The sequence below is a fragment of the Melopsittacus undulatus genome, chromosome 1 (assembly GCF_012275295.1).
Source record: "Melopsittacus undulatus isolate bMelUnd1 chromosome 1, bMelUnd1.mat.Z, whole genome shotgun sequence".
Taxonomy (NCBI): domain Eukaryota; kingdom Metazoa; phylum Chordata; class Aves; order Psittaciformes; family Psittaculidae; genus Melopsittacus; species Melopsittacus undulatus.
In genome coordinates, this window is record NC_047527.1 from 96125432 (window position 1) to 96146416 (window position 20985).

The 20985-nt window shown below is 43.2% G+C and overlaps 1 protein-coding gene across 2 annotated transcripts in view; it reads right to left on the reverse strand.

The window, feature by feature from the left end:
* Positions 1 to 2773: 2773 nt before the first annotated feature.
* The window catches only part of SLC66A2 (solute carrier family 66 member 2), a 64969-nt gene continuing 46757 nt past the window's right edge, over positions 2774 to 20985 (reverse strand). For both annotated transcript variants that reach the window (XM_005149857.3, XM_005149856.3), the window contains one exon: positions 2774 to 5163. In XM_005149857.3, coding sequence (XP_005149914.1) covers positions 4953 to 5163 — 211 coding nt within the window. In that variant the 3' untranslated portion in view covers positions 2774 to 4952. The remainder of the gene's footprint in view (positions 5164 to 20985) is intronic.

Genomic DNA, 20985 nt, shown 5'->3' on the forward strand with positions numbered 1-20985 from the left:
GACTCTTGGCAAAGCAATACCAGCACTGGATTTCTGTGACTCATGATTGATTTTAACTTTATTATTCTTTTAATCCTGATGCAGGCACTTCTTGTATTAAGGCTTATTAAGGTTTGGCATCAGGGATACAGCTTTGCAGCTGGCTAAATGCAAACCAGCAAAATTAGTAGTGTGTGGGGGCAAAGTGTGGCATGGGACAGCAGCACGCTTTATGGGAGCACCTGTGTGCTCGGTCTTTGGGTGGGACCCAACAGATTCACCGGGCAAACCCATAAGTTTACCTTTCATGGTACTTTGGTTCAGGAACATGAGGTTTAGTGCTTCATCCCTGGTATGAAAGCAATGATCACGGCTGCTGTGCACAGAGGGTGCAGAATACATCTCCTAAAGGGGGAGGGGCCCATGAATGGCCAACAGCATTAGCTTTCTCTTAGAAGACTCATGTTGGGGCAGACATCCTTGTAGAATGAAGAGTTTCATGCTTCCCATGCTAGCAAATAATCATGAATGAATGCTGCTTTTGGCACTGCAGCAGAAAAAAACAGCACCAGGACAGCTAACTGGAGCTTAGCAGCTGTGTAGAAAAACAGACTGATGACACACACCACATTACTGCTGTGCTCCATCAGGTTGCTATTGTTGTACAATAGTGAGTTCTTTATATTTTTTCAAAAGGCACATAATAAATTCCAGCATGCAGAGTTTTAATAAAGTGACAAAACCCACTCATTATGTCTGTTAGTCAAAGCCTGGCTTTTAATAAAGTTTCGTTTTAGCTATTGAGATGACAGATGAGGAAACAAATACAAACCAGGAACCTTTTATATGACTTATTTTTAGAAGCTGTATAAAGTTGTGAGGCACACATTGCCAGACATAAAAGATACCCAAAGGAGAGTAAGTTTCACCCAGTGTAGTTGTTGTTATGGGTGATGCTTGTTACTTCTGATCAGCCACTGAAAAAGTGTTGGTTTTGTTGTTGTTTCTTTTGACACAACACACACAACATCTGCAACTATAGTAAATGCTACTACACTGCTGCCTGCATGCATGCCGGTGCCAGCAGGTATACCTGTTTCCCTGAAACACAATCTAGTGCTTCATGGTTGTAGCACATTGGTTTTGACCCAAGGGAAAAAAAATTCCTCTCTCCTATTGGACAGAGACTCAGTGCGTGTGAGCAAAGCTGCCTCTTCTACATGATCATCTCAATGGCAGCCCCCATGGGCCTGGACATACAAATTCTGGCAGTTGGCAACAATAACCATCTAAAAACCTGAGCTGTGTTTGAGAGCTAAGGATGTGGTAACTGGTACAGGGACAGTTAGAGGGAATGGCACAAAGTCAAACACAAACCCTGCTCATGCAGCACATGTGCACAGCCACCTCCCACCTCACAGCAACCTCAACTAAGAAAAAGCATGTAAGAAACACATGACCCTGCTATCATCCCCTCAGCAGTAAGCCAGGCAGAGGTCACTGTTTCACACTGATGAAGTCAGAAAAGACATGATCTATGGCAGCCTCAAAGCAGATGCTTCACGGAGGCAAATTATCCTTGGCTTTCACAGGGTCCAGCACCTAAAAAGCTACAGCCTCAGGAGTTTGAAACCTTGGAGCAGAAAAGACACAGATGGAGGGGCTGATGGGTAGAGAAATCCAGTTCTGCTGGCCCATCTGAGGCTGAACAAAGCCCCTCAGTCTCCCAGCATAGCTAAGACAGCACCTGCAAAGCCAAATCCACGTAAACTGGGACAGAAGGGGCAGGATAGGATCTGAAGTCCTAAGCCGTTGTTTGCTGACTGTCTTGGCTTGTTTTCATGTCCTGAATCAACAGGCAGAGAGGTCAAGACTCCTCCTGGCACAGCAGTTGGCCATGACATAACAGTTTCCACATCTTCCTTTCAGAGGTTATGAAGAGCAAGTCCCTCAGCTGTGTCCCATCTTTGATCTTCTTACACGGTTTACATGATATAGGAATTTCTTTTTAAAGCTACATAATAATCTGTTAGTAATTTGTTTTACTGTGAGCATCACAAGCATAAAAGAAGTGGTTACAAAGGTAAGTTTAGGCCAGGGCAGGGAACTGAAATCCAAAATCTCTGCATCATGACCTCAGAACAATTTATGCCTTGTGCCTATCAGGAGGAAAAAGCACACTAATTATTCCTACAGAAAATGCTCTAGATAATTTATAAGAAGAGTTAAGAAGCATGCATCTGATAGCTGAACAAAACAAAGTAACACTGCAATTTATATATAATATGTAATTTTAATTTAAAAAAAAAAAAAAAACAAAAAAAAACCATTGTAACTGACAGAGAAAAGAAACTCTATGAAATGTGCCATACATTCAAAAAGATGTATTTAAAGTAATTGATTTCTTATTCTCTGAGGTGATCATTGATACAGATACTTCCTGACAATTAAAGAGCAAAACCAAAGTTCTGTAACCTTGTGCCCTAAATTATCTTGCAAGATGAAGTTCAAGAGTTCCTGGCCAAGAGTCCTACCTTGCTAAATGCCACATACAGAAGATGAATTTAGAGATAGTTCTACTGGCTTCTCTTCCAGCATTTGCAACTGTGGTGTCAATGAGACTGGTCTGCAGAGCTCGCTGGTTTGGGTACTGATGACAAACTGAAGAAACTGCCCCGGAAAGTATCCCAAAAGGAAAAAACAACAGTTGTCTTATCCTCAGCAATACCTGTAGTTCAAGCCAAAGAGGTGGCCGAAAGTGTGCACTCCCAGGTGAACCTATAACATACAGAAGTATATTTCCCAAGAGCCATTTATTTCTTATATCCCCGTTTCATAGAATATTAGAAAAAGACCACCATATACAAAAATCTTACAATGACAAGTTATTAAAAAGACCCTTCAGACCATTAAAACACACAAGAAAGTATTTGTTTGCATACAGTAGAAATACAATCCTCATTAAAGCAGCATACCAGAGAAGCCAGTTGTTAAGTAAATTTTCAATTAAAAAAAGACAAAGCCCAGATGTTCCTGTAACACAACCAGAACATTTGAGAAAAGAGAGGAACAAAACATTCATAGTCTGCCATTCCAGGTATATCATCTTTGTAAGGTCACTTCAGGCCTAAAAGAATATGGTATTGAACAAAGAGCATGGAGACAGCGCCTGGGCAGAGCATTCTGTGCCCTGCCCTCAGAACAGCAGCTCTCCTCAGCTATGCTGTACTGATGCAGCCCCCTAATGTTTTCCCTCCAGAGGACACTTTGCCACCAATGAAGACAGTCCGGACTCAAATCATGAGGTTTCCAAATAAAACAGGTGAAGTATCTGATTTACACACTGAAATTATTAAAACCTCAGACTTGCTGCCATCGGTAAGAAAACACGAGCTCTTGGAATAATCTTGGAGAAAAAGTGATTCTCAAAAATCTGTCCCTGCTCTACCACCTTGCCTGTGGTCAGACAGGATTCACCAGGCAGCAGGGAGGGAACCTCCAGAAGAACGCAGCACATACATAGCTGTTCCTGGGATAGCATCTTGCTATGGCTGCCTCATACCAACCACAGTGGTTTCATGACAGCAACTTGCAGAAGCCCAGGGTCTTGGCAACAGCCCCCTGCAGGTCCACACCTCCTGCAGCTGATATACACATGATAGTTCTCAGGAAGGGCACAGTGACCCACACTGGCAAACAGCCATTATAGGCAACATCTACATTTATAAATAAACTCTGCTCTTTCAGTCCCTCTGTTGAAGTACAGGCTGTTGATTCTTCTAAAAGCCTAGAAGATCTTAAGCAACAGAAAAATAAAAACATGGACTCCTTCCTTGGGTCAATGCAAGAAACATCCCAAAACATCAACTGGTTCTCGTTTGGCATTAAACAAAACATAAACATAAATCTCAGCCTTAACAAGTTAAGCTGTCAGATGCTAGTCCTACTCCATAGGATGTAGCTTTTTCTCTGTCTCAAAACTTTTCCACTTCCCCTTCTGAGGCACTGGAAGTGGAGTTACTTTTACTTTTGTGGCTCAGTCACCACATAGAAATACTTGCCTGGCAATACAGGCAACATTCATGGCCCCTTGGTTTGTGAAAGGTGTCCTACAGCCCAGCAGTGTCCTGTGCACAGCTGCAGGAGCAATGCTTGCCCCATGAGGGCAGGGATAACTGTTTCCAAACCTCATCCTTTCAAAGCATGACTACCTAAGTTACCTGCAGTATCCTGTTAGCTCCTCCTTTTGGCTTACTGCCTGACTGGCTGTGTCTGCTCTAAAGACAGCTCCAGAATCATCCATACTCAGACCCCCTTCATCATCTCCTTGATGTGTCCACCTGCCACACTGATCCCGCAGTGGAGGTGAACACCAGCCATTCGCTCTTCAGCACACTGATGCTTTCCACTGAATATGACTGGTTCATTTTTGGCTGCTCACCTCTTTGCAGGGCCTCCTTCTCTGCTAACCAGACACCCTTCTTAAAGAAAAGTGAAAGTTCCTGCATTTGCTCTTCAATACTTCTTCCTACATCGTGGAGATAGTGAATGCTAGCATATGCCACAAACTTCCTGCCAATATACAGACTTTATAATATATAAATAGGTAAAAGTTTCAGACAAAATATCCTATGATTTCTGTGATGTACCATTTTTAAATAGCATTAAAAACACAAACCATTCAGCCCTTGTGATTAAATATACAAACATTTGTGAATTGATAAGGCTCATAGGTACATATGCAAAAATAAAGTGCCCCTCCCCCACCAAGAAACAGTCCTATACAGCTGTGTTTGAAACAGAACAAGATATTTAAAATAAAACCTTACAAGCTGGAAGTGCAGCCAGCCTTTTAATTCTTGTTCTCATTTCTGCTTTCAACTCGGCAACAGACGAGTATTTACAAGCGAAAGAGGAGCTACCATGGCTGACTCCACAGCGCCGTTGACCTGCAACCTGTCCAGCTAAGTGCCTCACAGGGCCTTGGTGCTGGCTTGGTGTGCAGTGTGGGGCACAGGCTTCTGATGAGGGTAGTAGCTGTACAAGTAAACTTGTAACAGGATAGCAATGTCCACAAAAACCTGCAGAAGTCCACAGATGGAGAACTGGAAAGGGGCCTGATTCAAGATGAAGTAAACAGTCTTGAATGTGTCCCCACTGGTCCACATCAGCACCATCTTGACACTAGAAGATAGAAAAGAAAGGAAGAGTATTTACTGAGAAGAACTTGGCTTGTGATTAGACCTGCCATGCCAGAGTATGCTACCTACTTCAGCAAGGGTTTATACTCAAGAGTGGGTTGGGACACCCCTTGACAAGGACAGTTTACCTAACCAAGACATGCAGCACTGTACGTGAAAGGGAAGATCAAATTCTCTACCCCACATATTGCAGCACTCTTAACAATTACAGCTCCAAATGCCTGTGGCTATGAAGGTATCCACCATTTTAAAATATCCAGTTAGGATATTTGACTCAGCAGTGCTCTGTAAACATGACTGCCACATGCTGATAGCACTGACCATAATACAGTAATACAGTGCATGGAAAACAAAGGCAATTCATTCCAGCAGTTACTTCTTGTCCATGCAATTTTGCACTCCTGCAAGGTGGAATAACATGTAGAGTGCTCTCTCATGCATGCACACTTTTTTTAGCAGCTGCTGAAACAGACACTTCTGATGAGGTACAAGAAACCATTTCTTACTGCAAAAAATGCAAAAACAAAAATGGTCCAGAAAGAGATTGTCCAATATACAGAAAGAGGTAAAACAACATGCCTGCAGCTGTTACTGGAAGGATGAACATCATTAGGGATTTTTATCAAGGACACCGATCAAAAGCAATGCTTAGGCTTCCTTTTAACAACCATCCTTACTTTCATCTAGCTGCACTGCTGAGCTATCCCCTGTCCTGCAGTCCAGCTCCTGCTCCCCCACATCAGAAGAAACTCTGGGGAACAGAAGCAAGCTCTTCAAACAGACCAATTTTTTTTCAGTGCCCTCAACAAAATCTGAACAGCCAGATTCTGAAGACTGTTTCTGAGCTTCATGCACTTTAACAGGAGTGCTTTTTAAGCAACTGGATAAGCAGCAGCGGACAAAAGCTGTGTAGTTCACAGTATGAGCATTGCGCATGATTTGTCATAATTATGACCAATTATGTTTTGCCAGCACTGACTCCAATTCATCAAACACAGTCAGGCCCTTGCAGCAGGGTAGGACTTAATGTTCATTTCTCAAACATTCAGGCAGGGAGCTAGCACAATTTGTATTTTGGATACAAGTACACTATGCTATTGCAAGCCAAATGCTGCAGCCCACTCTCTCCCCATAAAGAAAGGGTGGCCAAGAGCATCAGTTCATATTGCCCCATCGCACTAGGGAAACACAAGCCTTTTTGTACCTCATGTGATGTCACTGAGCATAAACAGGTCTTCAATCATAGAATCATAAAATAGTTAGGACAGGAAGGGACCTCAAGATCATCCATTTCCAAACCCCTCTCATGGACCTTTTAAAGTGAGTCCACTCCCACTGTGTGGAAGTGCGAGCAAGGACATGGGGTCAAGTAAGCAGTCATTCGCCATGCAAGGTCATTCTAAAAATGTAAATAAATAATCAGAGAAGAAAAACAACTGCTAAACCTGCAACTGCCAGTTGTGCTCTGCGCACAAAAAGCCTGCACCACCTGCCCTGTGCATGTTCCCAGTCACACTGAGTACCTTACACCACACTTATGGGATGTTTGCAGATATAAGCAGTGGTGGGGATTGTTTGGGATTTTAATTAGGAAGGGCAATAAGCTCTGAGGGTCACAAAACTGGCACCTTGCTTGCAGGCAGCCAACGTTGTTCCTCCTCCAAGTTTAAGCTTATCCATGTTTGCTAGGCAACTGATCACAGTTTGTGAATCTGTGCTAGCGTGGTTGGGGACCCTCACTAAAAGCACATGCTAAGCCTGGCAGGTCAAACTAACTGCTCACTGTTGACAGAAAAGCTACTGGGGGATGCCAGGAAATATTTGGATTAAGAATTTAATGTGCAAAGGATATTTGTCACATATTCCCCATGGAGAAAGCTAAGTGGGTTTTAAAATTGACCCCAGGGTACAGTGGAGATGTGGAGAAGATACAAGCTGTCAGAAGATGCACAGCCTACAAAAGAGTTTACTCCTCCAAAGAAACAATAATCACTGGGGATTGCAGCTCTGCATCACCACAGGAGCCAAGCACTAGAAGGATACCTCTACCTGGGAGATATGCTGTGCTGAGTTTGCCAAAGCAATTCTGGACTTTGCTAGGAAGCCACTTGTGTACTCAACAGCCTGCAACACTGACTGGGTAACTTGGTGCATGCTCCAATAGCCTTGGCATGTTCCAGAGCCCTGCTCTTCAGCTCACAGGCACATCAGACATTCAAGGAAATCAGCATCATGCTGGGGGTTCTCACTAGGACATGACAATGCTCTATACATGGGAAAGCATTAACTTGTCCTTGGCAAAAATTACTTAAAAATGTAACTGGTAGTGTAAACAGCTAATACCACTGGTCTGTCACTAAATAAAAATAACATAGATCCTTCTCTGCCCTACGGAGAAGACATTTCCTCACACTCTCCACTCCCCCACCAGGCTATTTACAGTAGGATTAGATTCTGGAAAAGTTAAAGATCTTGAATATCCTTTCAATGCCCCTGAAAGAAAGCATCATGCTCCTTTTGCTGGGAACCAGCTTATTGCTATATACGCTCTCTATGTTTTGCCTATGCCACCCTGAGAACACCCAATCTCATCTGACCTTGGAAGCTAAGCAGAGTCTGGCTCAGGTCTCCTCTAAGATTAAGCGACTATTTAAGAATACTACCAAAAGATCTTCCCTGAGGCTGGACAGTCATGAATGGCACAATGTATGGGATCATACAGGCAAGTGTTTAAACCAGTTAGGCCCTCCAGTGTTTTGGAATTTCACTCCTGAACAAATGCGGAATCTGGAAAAATTCATAGAACACTTTGACAAGGTGGGCTGTTGTCCTGGCAATATCAGAGAGGGACAACTCGCTGCAACATGGTGGGGCTTGGCCAACCTATCTTGGGCAGAGAACTGCCTCTTACCTGCTCTGGAGGAGAAAAGAGGACCAGTGTCTGTGGAGAAAGGAAGGGGTTTATTGCCCAAAAGAAATGGGAGTTTTCAGTTGGCTGTGGGAAAGGAAGAGGAAAAAGAGGAGAGAACACCTGAGCCATTCATCCACTGCTCTGCTGTAACCTCCATTTGCTGAATGAAGCTCCAGTTCCTGTAAGATGTGTGAAGCTCATATTTAACAAGCTACCAGCACACCACAGGGGGAAATCCTCTATCTCAGCTTTCTTCCCCTGCAGGACTCTGCACGCTGCATGACGGTAAATCTGTGGGATCACAGTAACACCATGAATCTTCCAGGGAGCCACCTGACTCAGCAGCAGCTTCAGCGCAGGCTGCCAACAGCGATGAACAAGCCCTCTGCATGGCTCTGCTCCTTTGCAGTGCCATGTACCAAGTGCCATGAGCTGGCAGATCGCAGCCTATTCACATCTATCTGGCCCTTGGCTTTTCAGTACAAGAGAAACTGCTGCACTATTATGTAGATGAGGCTTTGCTGCAGGAGACAGTCAGGACCCACCACCAACACTGTCTGAGACTGGACAGCACAGCACAAAGAGCAGCCTCATGCTGTATCTTCCTGACATCTGCAAAGCCATGTTAGCACAGCAGTTCTGCACAGCACTGACTACACAGCAAAGCAGGAATTGAGAGTAAATAAATGGGTGTCTTTTCTGAAATAGCCAAAGATAAGCTGGGGTGACATGAAGATGCTCACCTTGTTGACATGAAGGATACAGTCTAGCAGGACAGCTCAACTGTTCTTAGCACAAATGAGTGAGCGGGTTAGGGGTGAGCAGTGCCACGATGAAGTTTGGGGACACGGAAATAAACAAATGGCAGCACTTGGTTGTGTGACTACAGATGCCAACTGGAGGGACAGGAGGCAGGAACTGTGCTGAAATAGCTGGTATTGCCAGAGGCTGAAGCAGACTTTCAGTAAAAATAGCACTTCCCAGTAATTTAAATCAGTACTGCAGTATCCAATGACAACAAATCTCCTAAAAGCAAGTGCCTTCCTTACAGCTGAGCTTGTTACAAGGAGCTGCTAATGTAGTAACAGTCAGTATCAGGTCTGTGTCAATTGCAATTGACCACAAGGAGGAAAAGATGGTATTTTTCAATTGCTCATAAAATCTGAAAGCACACTTATTTATTCTGCTGTTGGAATTAATTCTCAGAAAGACACCACCACTTCTGATCAGATGCTAGATATGGGGTGGATTGCTGAATGCTGTTTTTTAATATGGTAATATACAAATGCCCTACAGCACTGCTGTTCTCCACTGCAAACAGCAGATGCCACACAGACACTGTACCAAGCTTCATTTGCTAAATAAATAAATGGCATGCTAAAAAACTACATTCACTTTTCTCATGGAACAATCTGTTTCATTCAGGTCCCTTACATATTGTGTATTAATTATGAAGTAACAGCAACTACAGGTAGAAAATACTTATGAGTACACCATATCCTCAGTTAGCCAATAAAGCATAATTTTTCAGGAGAATACTCCTGAAATTAATCAGATGCAGAGAGAGCTTGTAAGGTGCATTCAAAAGAACTTTGTTGCTTCTCTCTGAGAAACTGTAACAGAGACTGAGCAATTAACAAAGCAATGAGATTAGCCAGGTATTTAGTCTCAATCCCCTTATCCAGGACTAATGCTACTTGAATCAAAACCTTTTGGCATCTTCATTCCTTCTTCTCAAAACCTGTCTGCAACAGTACCAAGTCTCTGGTTTTCCTTTGGATTCTGCACACACTCTGCTCAGCATTAGTCATTTTTTGGTCATTCCACCTTTCAAGAAATCTGGAGAGGGATTCTTTACAAGGGTATGTACACGGGTAGTGAGGCACTGGAACATGTTGCTCAGAGAAGCTGTGGCTGCCCAGTCCCTGGAAGTGTTGAAGGCCATATTGGACGGGACTTCCAGCTACCTGGTCTAGTGGAATGTGTCCCTGCTCATGGCAGGGGGCTGCAACTAGCTGAGCTTTAAAAGTCCCTTGCAACCCAAACCAGTCCGTGATTCTGTGACTCTTCTTCCTTCATCTGAAAGAGCAAAAACTGGCAAAAAAAGGATCTTGTTAAAAAATAAGAGACGTGAAGCCCTGTCTTCCACCTCCCTGGTAAACCGGTCTGTCTGAAGACTCGTTGCAGCCATCCACCAAAATAACTTACAAACAGTAGCACATTAGCCGAGCTGCAAAGCAGCAGTCTGCAGAACACAGGCTTGTACTTAGCACAAAACCCACACAAGAAGAAAGATATGGCAGTACTAGCTTCCCGTTTGCACTATAGATTTTCTCACATCAATGTTATGACTCTGCATGTTTGTAGCTCAACACACAAACCCAAAAATACCCTGCAAGCTGGAAGACACAAAGAGGATCAGACATTAGAGAGTGACTTCCGCTGAGAAATTCTGTGGTGGTTTGACCAAACACTGCAGCAGAAATAGCAACAGGAGGCTCGTGTTGCCCTGGTGTAATTACATCCTGCTACAGTCACACACTTGTTTCTAATTGTGCTCAGACAGTCAATGAACTCAAAAATCCTGTTATTTTCAATAACAAAAAATGAGTATGATTTATTGACCTTTATCTACTTTGAATGCTGCTCTTTTAGGGGATATTTTTTTCTCTCTCTTTCTATCCCAGGCAACTCTAACTAAAAAGAAGACAATTAGCCTGGGCTCTTTTTGACCACAAATTTCCTAGCATCATGGCCATGACATGGGAAATGCCAAGCTCAAAAATCTGAGTTTTTAGACTGCCATAGTTTCAGACATTTCTTCATATATACTATCACTTGACTTTCATATATGTTTAAAAACTGGTGACAGTTCTTTAGATGACTGGGGATATAAAAGTAGAATAAAACTACATAAGGGCTGACAAGTTAATATTTCCTCCAGCAGTAAGGTGCACATCGAAACAGCCTGTCAATGAGTATTTTGAACATTGCATTTGGTTTTGGGAAGCAAGCAAGAAGGTACAGAAGGTGCAACCTTTTAAGCTGTTGCCTCCCACAAGCCATTTGCATGGTTATGTCTGGAAGAGAAAGCAGATTCAGTTATAACATCCTGACTCTGGAAAACTTTCAGCTCCCATTTGCAGCTCCAAAATAGTCTACTTAGAGAAGACAGCAAGCATCTGTAACACTGCACTTTGATCACAGGCTGGCCTGCCTTCAACAGTGAAACACAGACCAGAAAACATGAAAACCAAATGCCATGGTATTTTTGATACTGCACAAACCAAACAAAAATTAATAAATAGAGCATTTGTTCATAACAAAAAGCCATATGGCTTAACAAAAAAGGAGTTCTGCTGATGCTAACCTATTTGTTTTGCCTGCCAAAAAATCCTGAAAAGGAAAAAAGAAGAAAACATTGGGATCGGATATCCAAAGTATCCAAAGTTTGAAAATGTGGAAACTAAATGTACACACCCTAAGATGGGTCATTCTGTGTGAGCAAGCATAGATCTTGTTTTTAAATACTGCACAGGCAGCTGGAATCCAAGCATGAAACTGTTCACCAGTCCTACGTGCTCTGCCTTGGTAAGAGTGCCTTACCTCACTTCTCAACAATTCCTCTGAGGCTGGAGCAGCACTGACCATCACCAGATGGAGTCATTTGTTCAGCCCTGCAATGCTAGCAGGAGTTAAGAGGATCATGTGGCAAGAGAGATCCAGCATTTATTTTGGATCCCTGAAAATGAGCTAAAGCAGTTGAGTTAAAGCCACAACCATGAGCAATGGATACCACAGAGGGCTTCAATACAAGAGCAATCTGTCTCAAAGCTCTTGTGAAGGACTGTGCACATCCCTGAGGAAAGATAAAATGGACGATTTCACTCCAGAACACCAGCAGGCAAACAAACCCAGAAAGATACAACCTGAAGTGATTGTTTGTTGATGGGTTCTTTTTCAGCATATGCATTTTATGCAGACACAAATAAAACAAAGGCTCATGGAAAAATACGGTAAGCAGGTATTTGCCAATTACTTTTCAGCATAAACTTCCGTTTTCTAAACTCCATAAAGCTGCAGGGCGTGAAGCATTTTGACCCTGCTTATAGCACACCCATCCAAAAGCCCGTATGTGTTAGAACATGTCTGTCAAAGGACAATCAAGGAGAAACTATAAAGGCACACAACATGGGTCTGGTGTTGGTGGATAGTCCAGAATCACTGGTATGGCCTCTGGCTATTTCAAGTGGCTATGCCTAAGGTTTAGTCTGTACATGTCCAGTAACTGGTAGCCCTTAACAGCTACAAAATATTTCTAGTACTCTGCAGCTTGTGCTGCAGAAAGAAGGGCAGCAGGTCTTAGCAGCCTCAAACACCTTAAGTGCCTGTCTGTGCAGCAGGTGTGAAAACAAATCTCTTCTGTGGATCAGAGGAAATACTTGAACTACAATATACACCAGTGCACTTCCTGCCAGGAGACACAAATGGACACTGGCCAGACTGCAGAGCTCAGGTCTGCTCAGACATGTGGTCTAAACACAGTTGAGACAGGCTCTGCTGCTGCTGCAGGCAGATTTGGAAGCTTCAAGACCTGCTGCCATGAGACGGAGTATCTCCTCAAGTAGCAGCAAATCATGCCTTGCACTGCTCAGAGTAATACAGTCAGCTGCCAATGCACACGGTAGTGTCACCTTAACATAAATGGTGCAGAGCATGCCTAAATTGCACCACCCTTCAGCACCCCATGAAGTTGTTCTTGAATAACTGTTGCCCCTTCCCTGTCTCTCACCTCTCACTCAAGGCATTACAATTAATAGCACTATAGACATAGCTGACTAATGACACCACTGCTTCGCCCCACAGGGCCAGTGCTAAGAGATGGCAAAATTACGTCCCTGTGTTAGCACCATTCAGTGTATTGCTTTCTCTAGTTCTAAGTAACTTGGGACACATACGATTTGAAAGGTAATAAAAAGACAGGAGGGAAAAGAGCTTTGATTCTGCACAGCTTCAGTTGTGTATCCCAAGGCTCAAATCATAACTCTTAAATCTTCCTTTCTTCCTGTCCTAGACAACAAAGAAATCACCAGACTCTTCCTCCAATCTAACTTGAGGTAATTTGAACACATTTTTCCCTTCTTCTTCATATGGGAGCTGGTACTTACTCTGAGTGTGCTTTTAGTATTAAAATTCAGTAACTGCAATTGTCACTTTAGTCAACATACACAAGGTAACAGTCCTAGCTCTAACGCCCTCCTTATCATGGATGGCGAGTTTTCAGTGACAGTCTCCAAAGCTAGCACCCTGAGGACAAAATGTAATGATATTACAGACATTACTTTTTACGAATTAATCACATCCTTAAGCCAGCAAAATCCTTCTCACATTCTAAGAAAACACAAAAGGCCTGAAAACCCCAAACACACTAGTGTATAAAGTAAGAATGATCACTCAGGGAAAAGTCTTACCTTGCAATCAGTTTACTGCCTGGAAGTAAAGTAAGATGTTTGCAAGAAACAAGGCTCACCCTCTTTTCAGAAAGACTTTACCCTTATAAGGAAATAATGTCTCGCAAGCTCTGTGTAACGGTATGCCAGCACCTAAGTCTCCATACAAAAATGCCAGTTTTCCCCATTCATTCCACATGCACATGCGTGCACAGAGGTACTGAAATTCAGGGCACCAGTGATGGACCATATGCCTGTGTGCAGGAAGGCTGTGCTTTGCCAGGAGGTGCCATCACAATCCAACACTTTCTGAGCCACTTTCCATGTGCAGCATCACCACTGACCCATACTGGCTGCTGAGCTCTGCTTAGGTTTAAAGCCTTAGTGCTTTAAAGCCCTGCTGTGGACAGAACTGAATGCTGTAGGGAGGAAGTAAAAGCATCACAATCACATCCCACAGACAACAGCATGAAGCAAATCTTAAAATTTCAGCCCAACCAGACTCTCTGCAGGTCAAATATCCCCTAGATATTTTCATTCCCAAACTCTTGCATCTACCCCTTTGAACACTATGAATCCTGCTTTAGGAAATTCTCTAATACAAGCTTTAGTATCTGAAGGGACAGGGCTTCCACTACTACCCTGAAAAGGCTTACCTGACAATGCCAGGACATCTTGCTTGGCATGTAATTATGTGGACATACAACATACCCTGCTATCCTCCCTGGCACAATCCTACCTTTGAGCCTTGTTGAAACAGCTTTTTCTGACACCACGTTTTGTTTCTTCTTACATCCCACTCAAGATTGCTACAAGCACTTACTCCTTGTCTCAGTTTTCAGGTAAATCAGCCATCCTGTCAGTCACTGTGCTTCCCAATTTTCTCTGTTCGCTTGCCCCTCTGTGTCTGAGGAGCAGGGGACCAAATGCACCGCTGCAGGTCAAATTCTAACAGAAAAAATCTCTTGTCTTTCTGGACTACCCTGCAAAGTAATTTCCTGGCTTAAGTTTCATCAGTTTCCTGCTGTTCTAGCTCATTTATTAACCACTTACATTACTCACCACTCTGCTCACTTACAGATCTTCATCACGGTCAGTATTACCATTATGGATATTTGCATCCTTGCATCTCAATCTACATTTCTCCAAACCCAAGTCTCATTTTACTTCCATTCTATTTCTCTAGTCTCACACAGTCCTACTGCATTGAGGGAGACAATTCTGCAAACACATAAGTAGACAACTTATTCCACTTACACAACTGACTGTTATGAATTCTGTCAAAATAATACCGGCGCTGGAACTGAGGCAATTCTGTTCCTAAATTTGTTAGGTAACAGAGAAGAAAGGCATCCTTAGAAAACTTTCGTCTCTCAGGTGCCTCAATTCTGAAATTCTGCATCTTGGCAAGACCCGACCTTAATTATGCAAAATACCTTGCATGACACTTCCTTGCCAGCAGAAAACAGAGTGCCCAAATTTAATGAAATGTTTTTTTTGCAGCAGAAGTACATTTTCTCTTGTATTCCATATTTTCAGGGCACAGTGAAAAGCACCAACTGAAGAAAGCACTCATTAAATATGCCAGCAGTGTTTTATTCCTATTACTGTAAAGAAGCCTTGAACTATTTGTACAAGATGAATGCTTTTGGTTTGAAGTCAACTGCTTTGAATTTGCCTTTTTAACTGACAGGTTGAGGTGCCAGGGGAAGAGAAACGAGAAAGAGGTTCAATATGAACAAGAGCTTTAGCAGTCCACATTGTGCTGCAATCTGGATGATACTTAAGGGAAGTGGATATCGCTGCTCACCCTATCAGAAGTACTGGGAGGGTAAGGGAAGAAAAGTCTCCATCACCAGTTTTTTTCACCTGCCTCTTGCTTCAGTAACAAGAATTTCAGACTGAAATTCTCAGATGTCTTGAGCACACAGGACACAAAGAACTGCCTTTGGAACCTCATACTGTGGCACTATGGGCCTTGACAGAACACTTCTGGGAAGACACAGCAGGCGAGCACGGAGGTGAACGCAGCACTGACCCCAGCACAGCAACCCATAGGCCATATGTCCACAGGGACTCAAGCAAAAGTGCAGGTCCTTGAACCTGAAGCACTGATCATAGGTCTGCTGTAATTGAAAACAGGGTGTGGAGAAGAGGAGAGAATCTGTTTGGATCCTAGGATCAGAACAAAATGTTTCCAATTTATTTGTTCACATGCTGACAGGACTCTGCCTGAGCGCACTAAAGAAAGACCAAGCCTCTTCACTTTCCTGACTTAGTAACACTTCAAAGGGAGAAGAAACTAGCAATCTTCTGAGGACTAGAGACCACTTTCTAAACCTCTTAACTTTAAAACAGCCAGATTAAGGAAGGGAATCTGATGTTCTGGTGTTTATTAGAACCACAAATGAAAAAGGGTAGAGCGAAGCTATAAGTGCCATACAGTTGTACAAAAAAAATGGTCCATCCAGCATGAAAACTGCTTACTGACTACTCCTCATACTCTTGTAAACCTGGATGTGTATGCAAAGTCCAGAAATCAGAAACCTCAGACTATTTTATATAAAAGCCACCATTTAGGACAACAGCAACCAGCTGATCAGTGCTGCAGTAATGAAACAAGAAATGTCACCAAAGCAAAACAATGGAACAAGTAAAACTTCCCCGAAAATTGTATGAACACTGTCTGGAGCCTGAGAAGCAATGACAAGAATTTTTGCAAACCCACAGAGAAAGCTAAAGATCTGAGTAGAAAGAGCACTTAGGAAGATGAATACAATCACTTAACTACAATATATGATAAGAATAGTTTAAAATGGGCAATTTGTAAGCACACTGACAGCTCTGATTAACTTAGTGCAGTAGAAAAGGCAGTGAAATTAAGGAATGGCCTATACAATACTAAGTACAAACCACTTTTAAGTAGTGCTAATAATTTTGCATTTACCAATGTATTTCTGGCTCACACTTAAGACCTTGATTACTCCATTTGTGAGAGTCCCAGACTTACCTATTAGTTCTCAATTATTCTCTTGAAAACTACTTTCTCTTTTATAACTCAGTCCCTTATGATTGTCTATACAATGCTTTCAGTAGTGAAAAACCTGCTCCTCAATTTATGGGTCAGATGATTTGAACCCATAAAGCTATTCTTCTTATTATTTATTTAACTCAGTGGCCCCTACTTCCTGTACCCCCTCTTCCACCTCCTCTCTCTTGACTATTTAGTATATAAAGCAACTACTATTTTAAGAATAAGAGTAGACATGCTTATATGAGGATTTGGAGGCTACAATCTCAAAGCCTCAGAGAAAGAATTTTCCCTCTTCAGCAGCTTCATTGCTGTTAGTCCCAGACTGGACACAATGCACTACAAACTCAGGTCACCACTGTACTGGCCAGTGTCTGCTTTATGTGTATGCCATACGGAGAAGAGGAAAACTCTCACATAGGCAATCATTATCCCTACATCTATTTCTTTGATTTTGCTCTCATCCATGTAGTTTCTCTCAGTGAGAAACAGAAGCTGGGGGTGGGTGGAATCAATAGTGATATTGCCTACATTATCCTCTTCTAACTTTCCTTCTTTTAACACTTTTTAAGTCCTTTTCAGTTAATTTCTCTTACTCCTTCACTGAACCTCTCCAAAGAATCACAGATATGTAATGAAGTTGCTGTAAAAGATGTCAACTGCATCTAACATCTCTCTTCCATGGAACTAAATTTATTTTTAGTTAAGAAGCTAATGCACTACTAGTGCCTGGGCAGAAACACATACAACTCATGCTACTTATCTCTGGCTTAGGGTTTTCTTTTCTTTTAAACAGCAGAACTACAAAGCAAGTAACTCACTATTCAAAAATTCCCTCAGGTTAAAAAAATCCCAAGAAACCACAGCAGTGGCACCTTTACAGTACTTGCCTAATCTCCTTAAATCTAAAATATCCATAGAGGAGGTGGCCTCACATTGGTTAGCCAGTCCTGAATAAAGCGTGAAATCACAGCACCTGGCTAATTCAACACAGGCAAAAAAAACTAGCAGCTCACATTAATCTCCACAGAGTTCGAATAAAGCCAGGATTGGTCTCTGGGAAAAACACTGTCCTCGAAAGTCAAAAGCTTGTCTTAAAAAATTGTATGAAGAGCTGCACAGCAAGCAAAAAGCTATAGAGCACAGTACCAAATAAAAGCACCCCACAACAAAATTTTATCTCCCCAAGACACACCATCTTCTCCTATTTTAGTATTATCTATAGTGAAAATGAGGAAATTATATCTCGGGATACACATTTAATATAATTTCTTTCTTTCATATCTCTTTACACTGCACTTATTTCACTGGATAAATTTCAGATGAATGCCTGCTTGTAACTAGCTCACAGCTGCAGCGCACCTCATAAAACACTTTGAATGGAAAAGCATTCTTAAAATTTGCAGCTCTTGGCTCCAGCAGCTTCTGAGATGATAAATGCTGATTGTTTCTCCTTTGGTGACTTGTGGCTTTTGAAACAGGATAATCACTGTGACCAGTACAGTACTGCCACAGGAGGGACTAAATATCTTCTTTATTTCATTGCACAATGATCTCATTGAATGCAATGAGATTTTCCTCATTCAGCCTTTTTAGGCCAGATTTATCAAGACAGGCTCACACATAAGCAGAGTAACTGATTGTGCTAGTTATATCTAGGTGGTGAAGTTTTGTGCCTTCGGTCCAGTGTCAGCCAAACGTGACAGACAAACATATGCAGAAAGGAGGTTCCTTTCCAGCAGCCTGAAAACTGGCCACAGACTAGAAGAGGGTCCTGGGAGCTCACAAGGGGATGACACAGCCCCTTTCTGTCTCTGTCCCTCCAACACTCCAGCCACACAGGCAGTCCTGAGTCAGGCACAGCACGTGCTAACCTGCACCCAAGCATGCAGCCAGGAAAGAGACAAGAGCACACACTAGGAGCTCAACAACCACTGCAAGAGTACTTTGCTTATTGGGCCCATGCTTCCAAGCTAACCACTGATGGCCACATTGGAGTATCACCTGGACTGTGTGCTTCTGAGTGTTCAAGATACGCAGCTCAGCTCAGTCCTAATGCCAAAATTCTTTCTCGGACCTGGAAAGATTCTGCCAACCAGCAGCTCTGAACTCCAAGCACTGACAGAAAAGAAACTGTAGCCCATGGATTTGCAGCCAAAAAGGGTCACTGCTGAGTGATTTTTGAGCTTTTGTGAAAAACTTTAATCGAATCATAGCATGGTTTGGGTTGGAAGGGATCTTAAAGATCATCCAGTTCCAAGCCCTGCCATTGGGCAGGGGGCACCTTCCACTAGACCAAGTTGCTCCAAGCCCTCTCCAACCTGGCCTTGAACACTTCCAGGGATGGAGCATATACAACTTCTCAGGGCAACCTGTGCCAGTGCCTCACCACTCTCACAGCAATGCATTTCTTCCTTATATCTAACCTAAACCTCCCCTATTGAAGTTAAAACCCATTACACCTTGTCCTGTCACTATAGTCCCTGATGAAGAGTCCCTCCCCAGCATCCGTATAAGCCCCCTTCAGATACTGGCAAGCTGCTATGAGGTCTTCATACAGCCTTCTCTTCTCCGGGCTGAACAGCCCCAATTCTCTTAGCCCGTCTCAGCCTGATCCTGACTCACCCTGTACCAAAGGGGCTCCCAAGAAGAAAATGCCTTAAGCATCAGAGCAAATTTCTGTACATTCCCTCAACATTTCAAGCTAGAAAAGAACTTCAAGTAGCTCGTATAAGCATCTCCAAGCAAAACAAGTAGAAGGAACAAATGCAACAAAGAACATGGTTTGGGGTTGGTGGATAGTGGTTATTTGTTTTGACCAAATTAAAAATCATCCCAGCAAGCTTAAAAGCAGCAAAACAGAAGTCATTTTACAGAATCACAGAATCCCAAGGGTTGGAAGGGACCTCAAAAGATCATCTAGTCCAACCCCCCTGGAAGAGCAGGGTAACCTAGAGTACATCACACAGGAACTTGTCCAGGCGGGCCTTGAATATCTCCAACGTAGGAGACTCCACAACCTTCCTGGGCAACCTGTTCCAGTGCTCTGTCACTCTTACAGTAAAGAAGTTCTTCCTGATGTTAACGTGGAACCTCCTATGCTCCAGGTTACACCCATTGCCCCTTGTCCTACCACTGGATATCACTGAAAAAAAGCCTAGCTCCATCATCCTGACACCCACCCTTTACATATTTGTAAACACTGACGAGGTCACCCCTCAGTCTCCTCTTCTCCAAGCTAGAGACCCAGCTCCCTCAGCCTCTCCTCATAAGGGAGGTGTTCCACTCCCTTCATCATCTTTGTGGCTCTGCGCTGGACTCTTTCAAGCAATTCCCTGTCCTTCTTGAACTGAGGGGCCCAGAACTGGACACAATATTCCAGATGCAGCCTCACCAAGGCAGAGTAGAGGGGGAGGAGAACCTCTCTTGCCCTACTAACCACACCCTTTCTAATGCACCCTAGGATGCCATTTGCCTTCTTGGCCACAAGGGCACATTGCTGGCTCATGGTCAGCCTCCTATCCACCAGGACCCCCAGGTCCCTTTCCCCTTCACTCCTTTCCACCAGGTCAACCCCCAACCTGTACTGGTACATGGGGTTGTTCTTCCCCAGATGCAAGACTCTACACTTGCCCTTGTTGAATTTCATCAAGTTTCTCCCTACCCAACTCTCCAGCCTGTCCAGGTCTCGCTGAATGGCAACACAGCCTTCTGGTGTGTCAGCCACTCCTCCCAGTTCAGTGTCATCAGCGAACTTGCTGAGGGTACACTCAGTTCCCTCATCCAGATTGTTGATGAAAATATTAAACAGCACTGGTCCCAGCACTGACCCCTGAGGGACTCCACTAGTCACAGACCTCCAGCTAGATTCTGTGCCATTGACCACAACTCTCTGCCTTCTTCCTTTCAACCAGTTCTTGATCCACCTCACTACCTGATCATCAAGCCCACACTTCCTTAGCTTATCTATGAGAATGCTGTGGGAGACAGTCTCAAATGCCTTACTGAAATCAAGAAAAACCACATCTACCGCTCTACCATCATCCCTCCACCTAGTCACTTCCTCATAGAAGGCTATAAGGTTGGTCAAACATGACTTCCCCCTGATAAAACCATGTTGGCTATTCTTAATGACCCCTCATCCTTGATATGTCTAGAGATGGCATCAAGTTGATCCATCACCTTTCCAGGGACGGAGGTAAGGCTGACCAGTCTATAATTACCTGGGTCCTCCTTCTTGCCCTTCTTATAGACTGGTGTGACATTTGCCATCTTCCAATCCTCAGGCACCTCTCTCATTTCCCACAATTTACCAAAGATAATGGAGAGTGGCCTAGCAATGACCTCTGCCAGCTCCCTCAGCACCTGTGGGTGTATTCCATCCGGACCCATAGATTTATAGATGTCCAGATT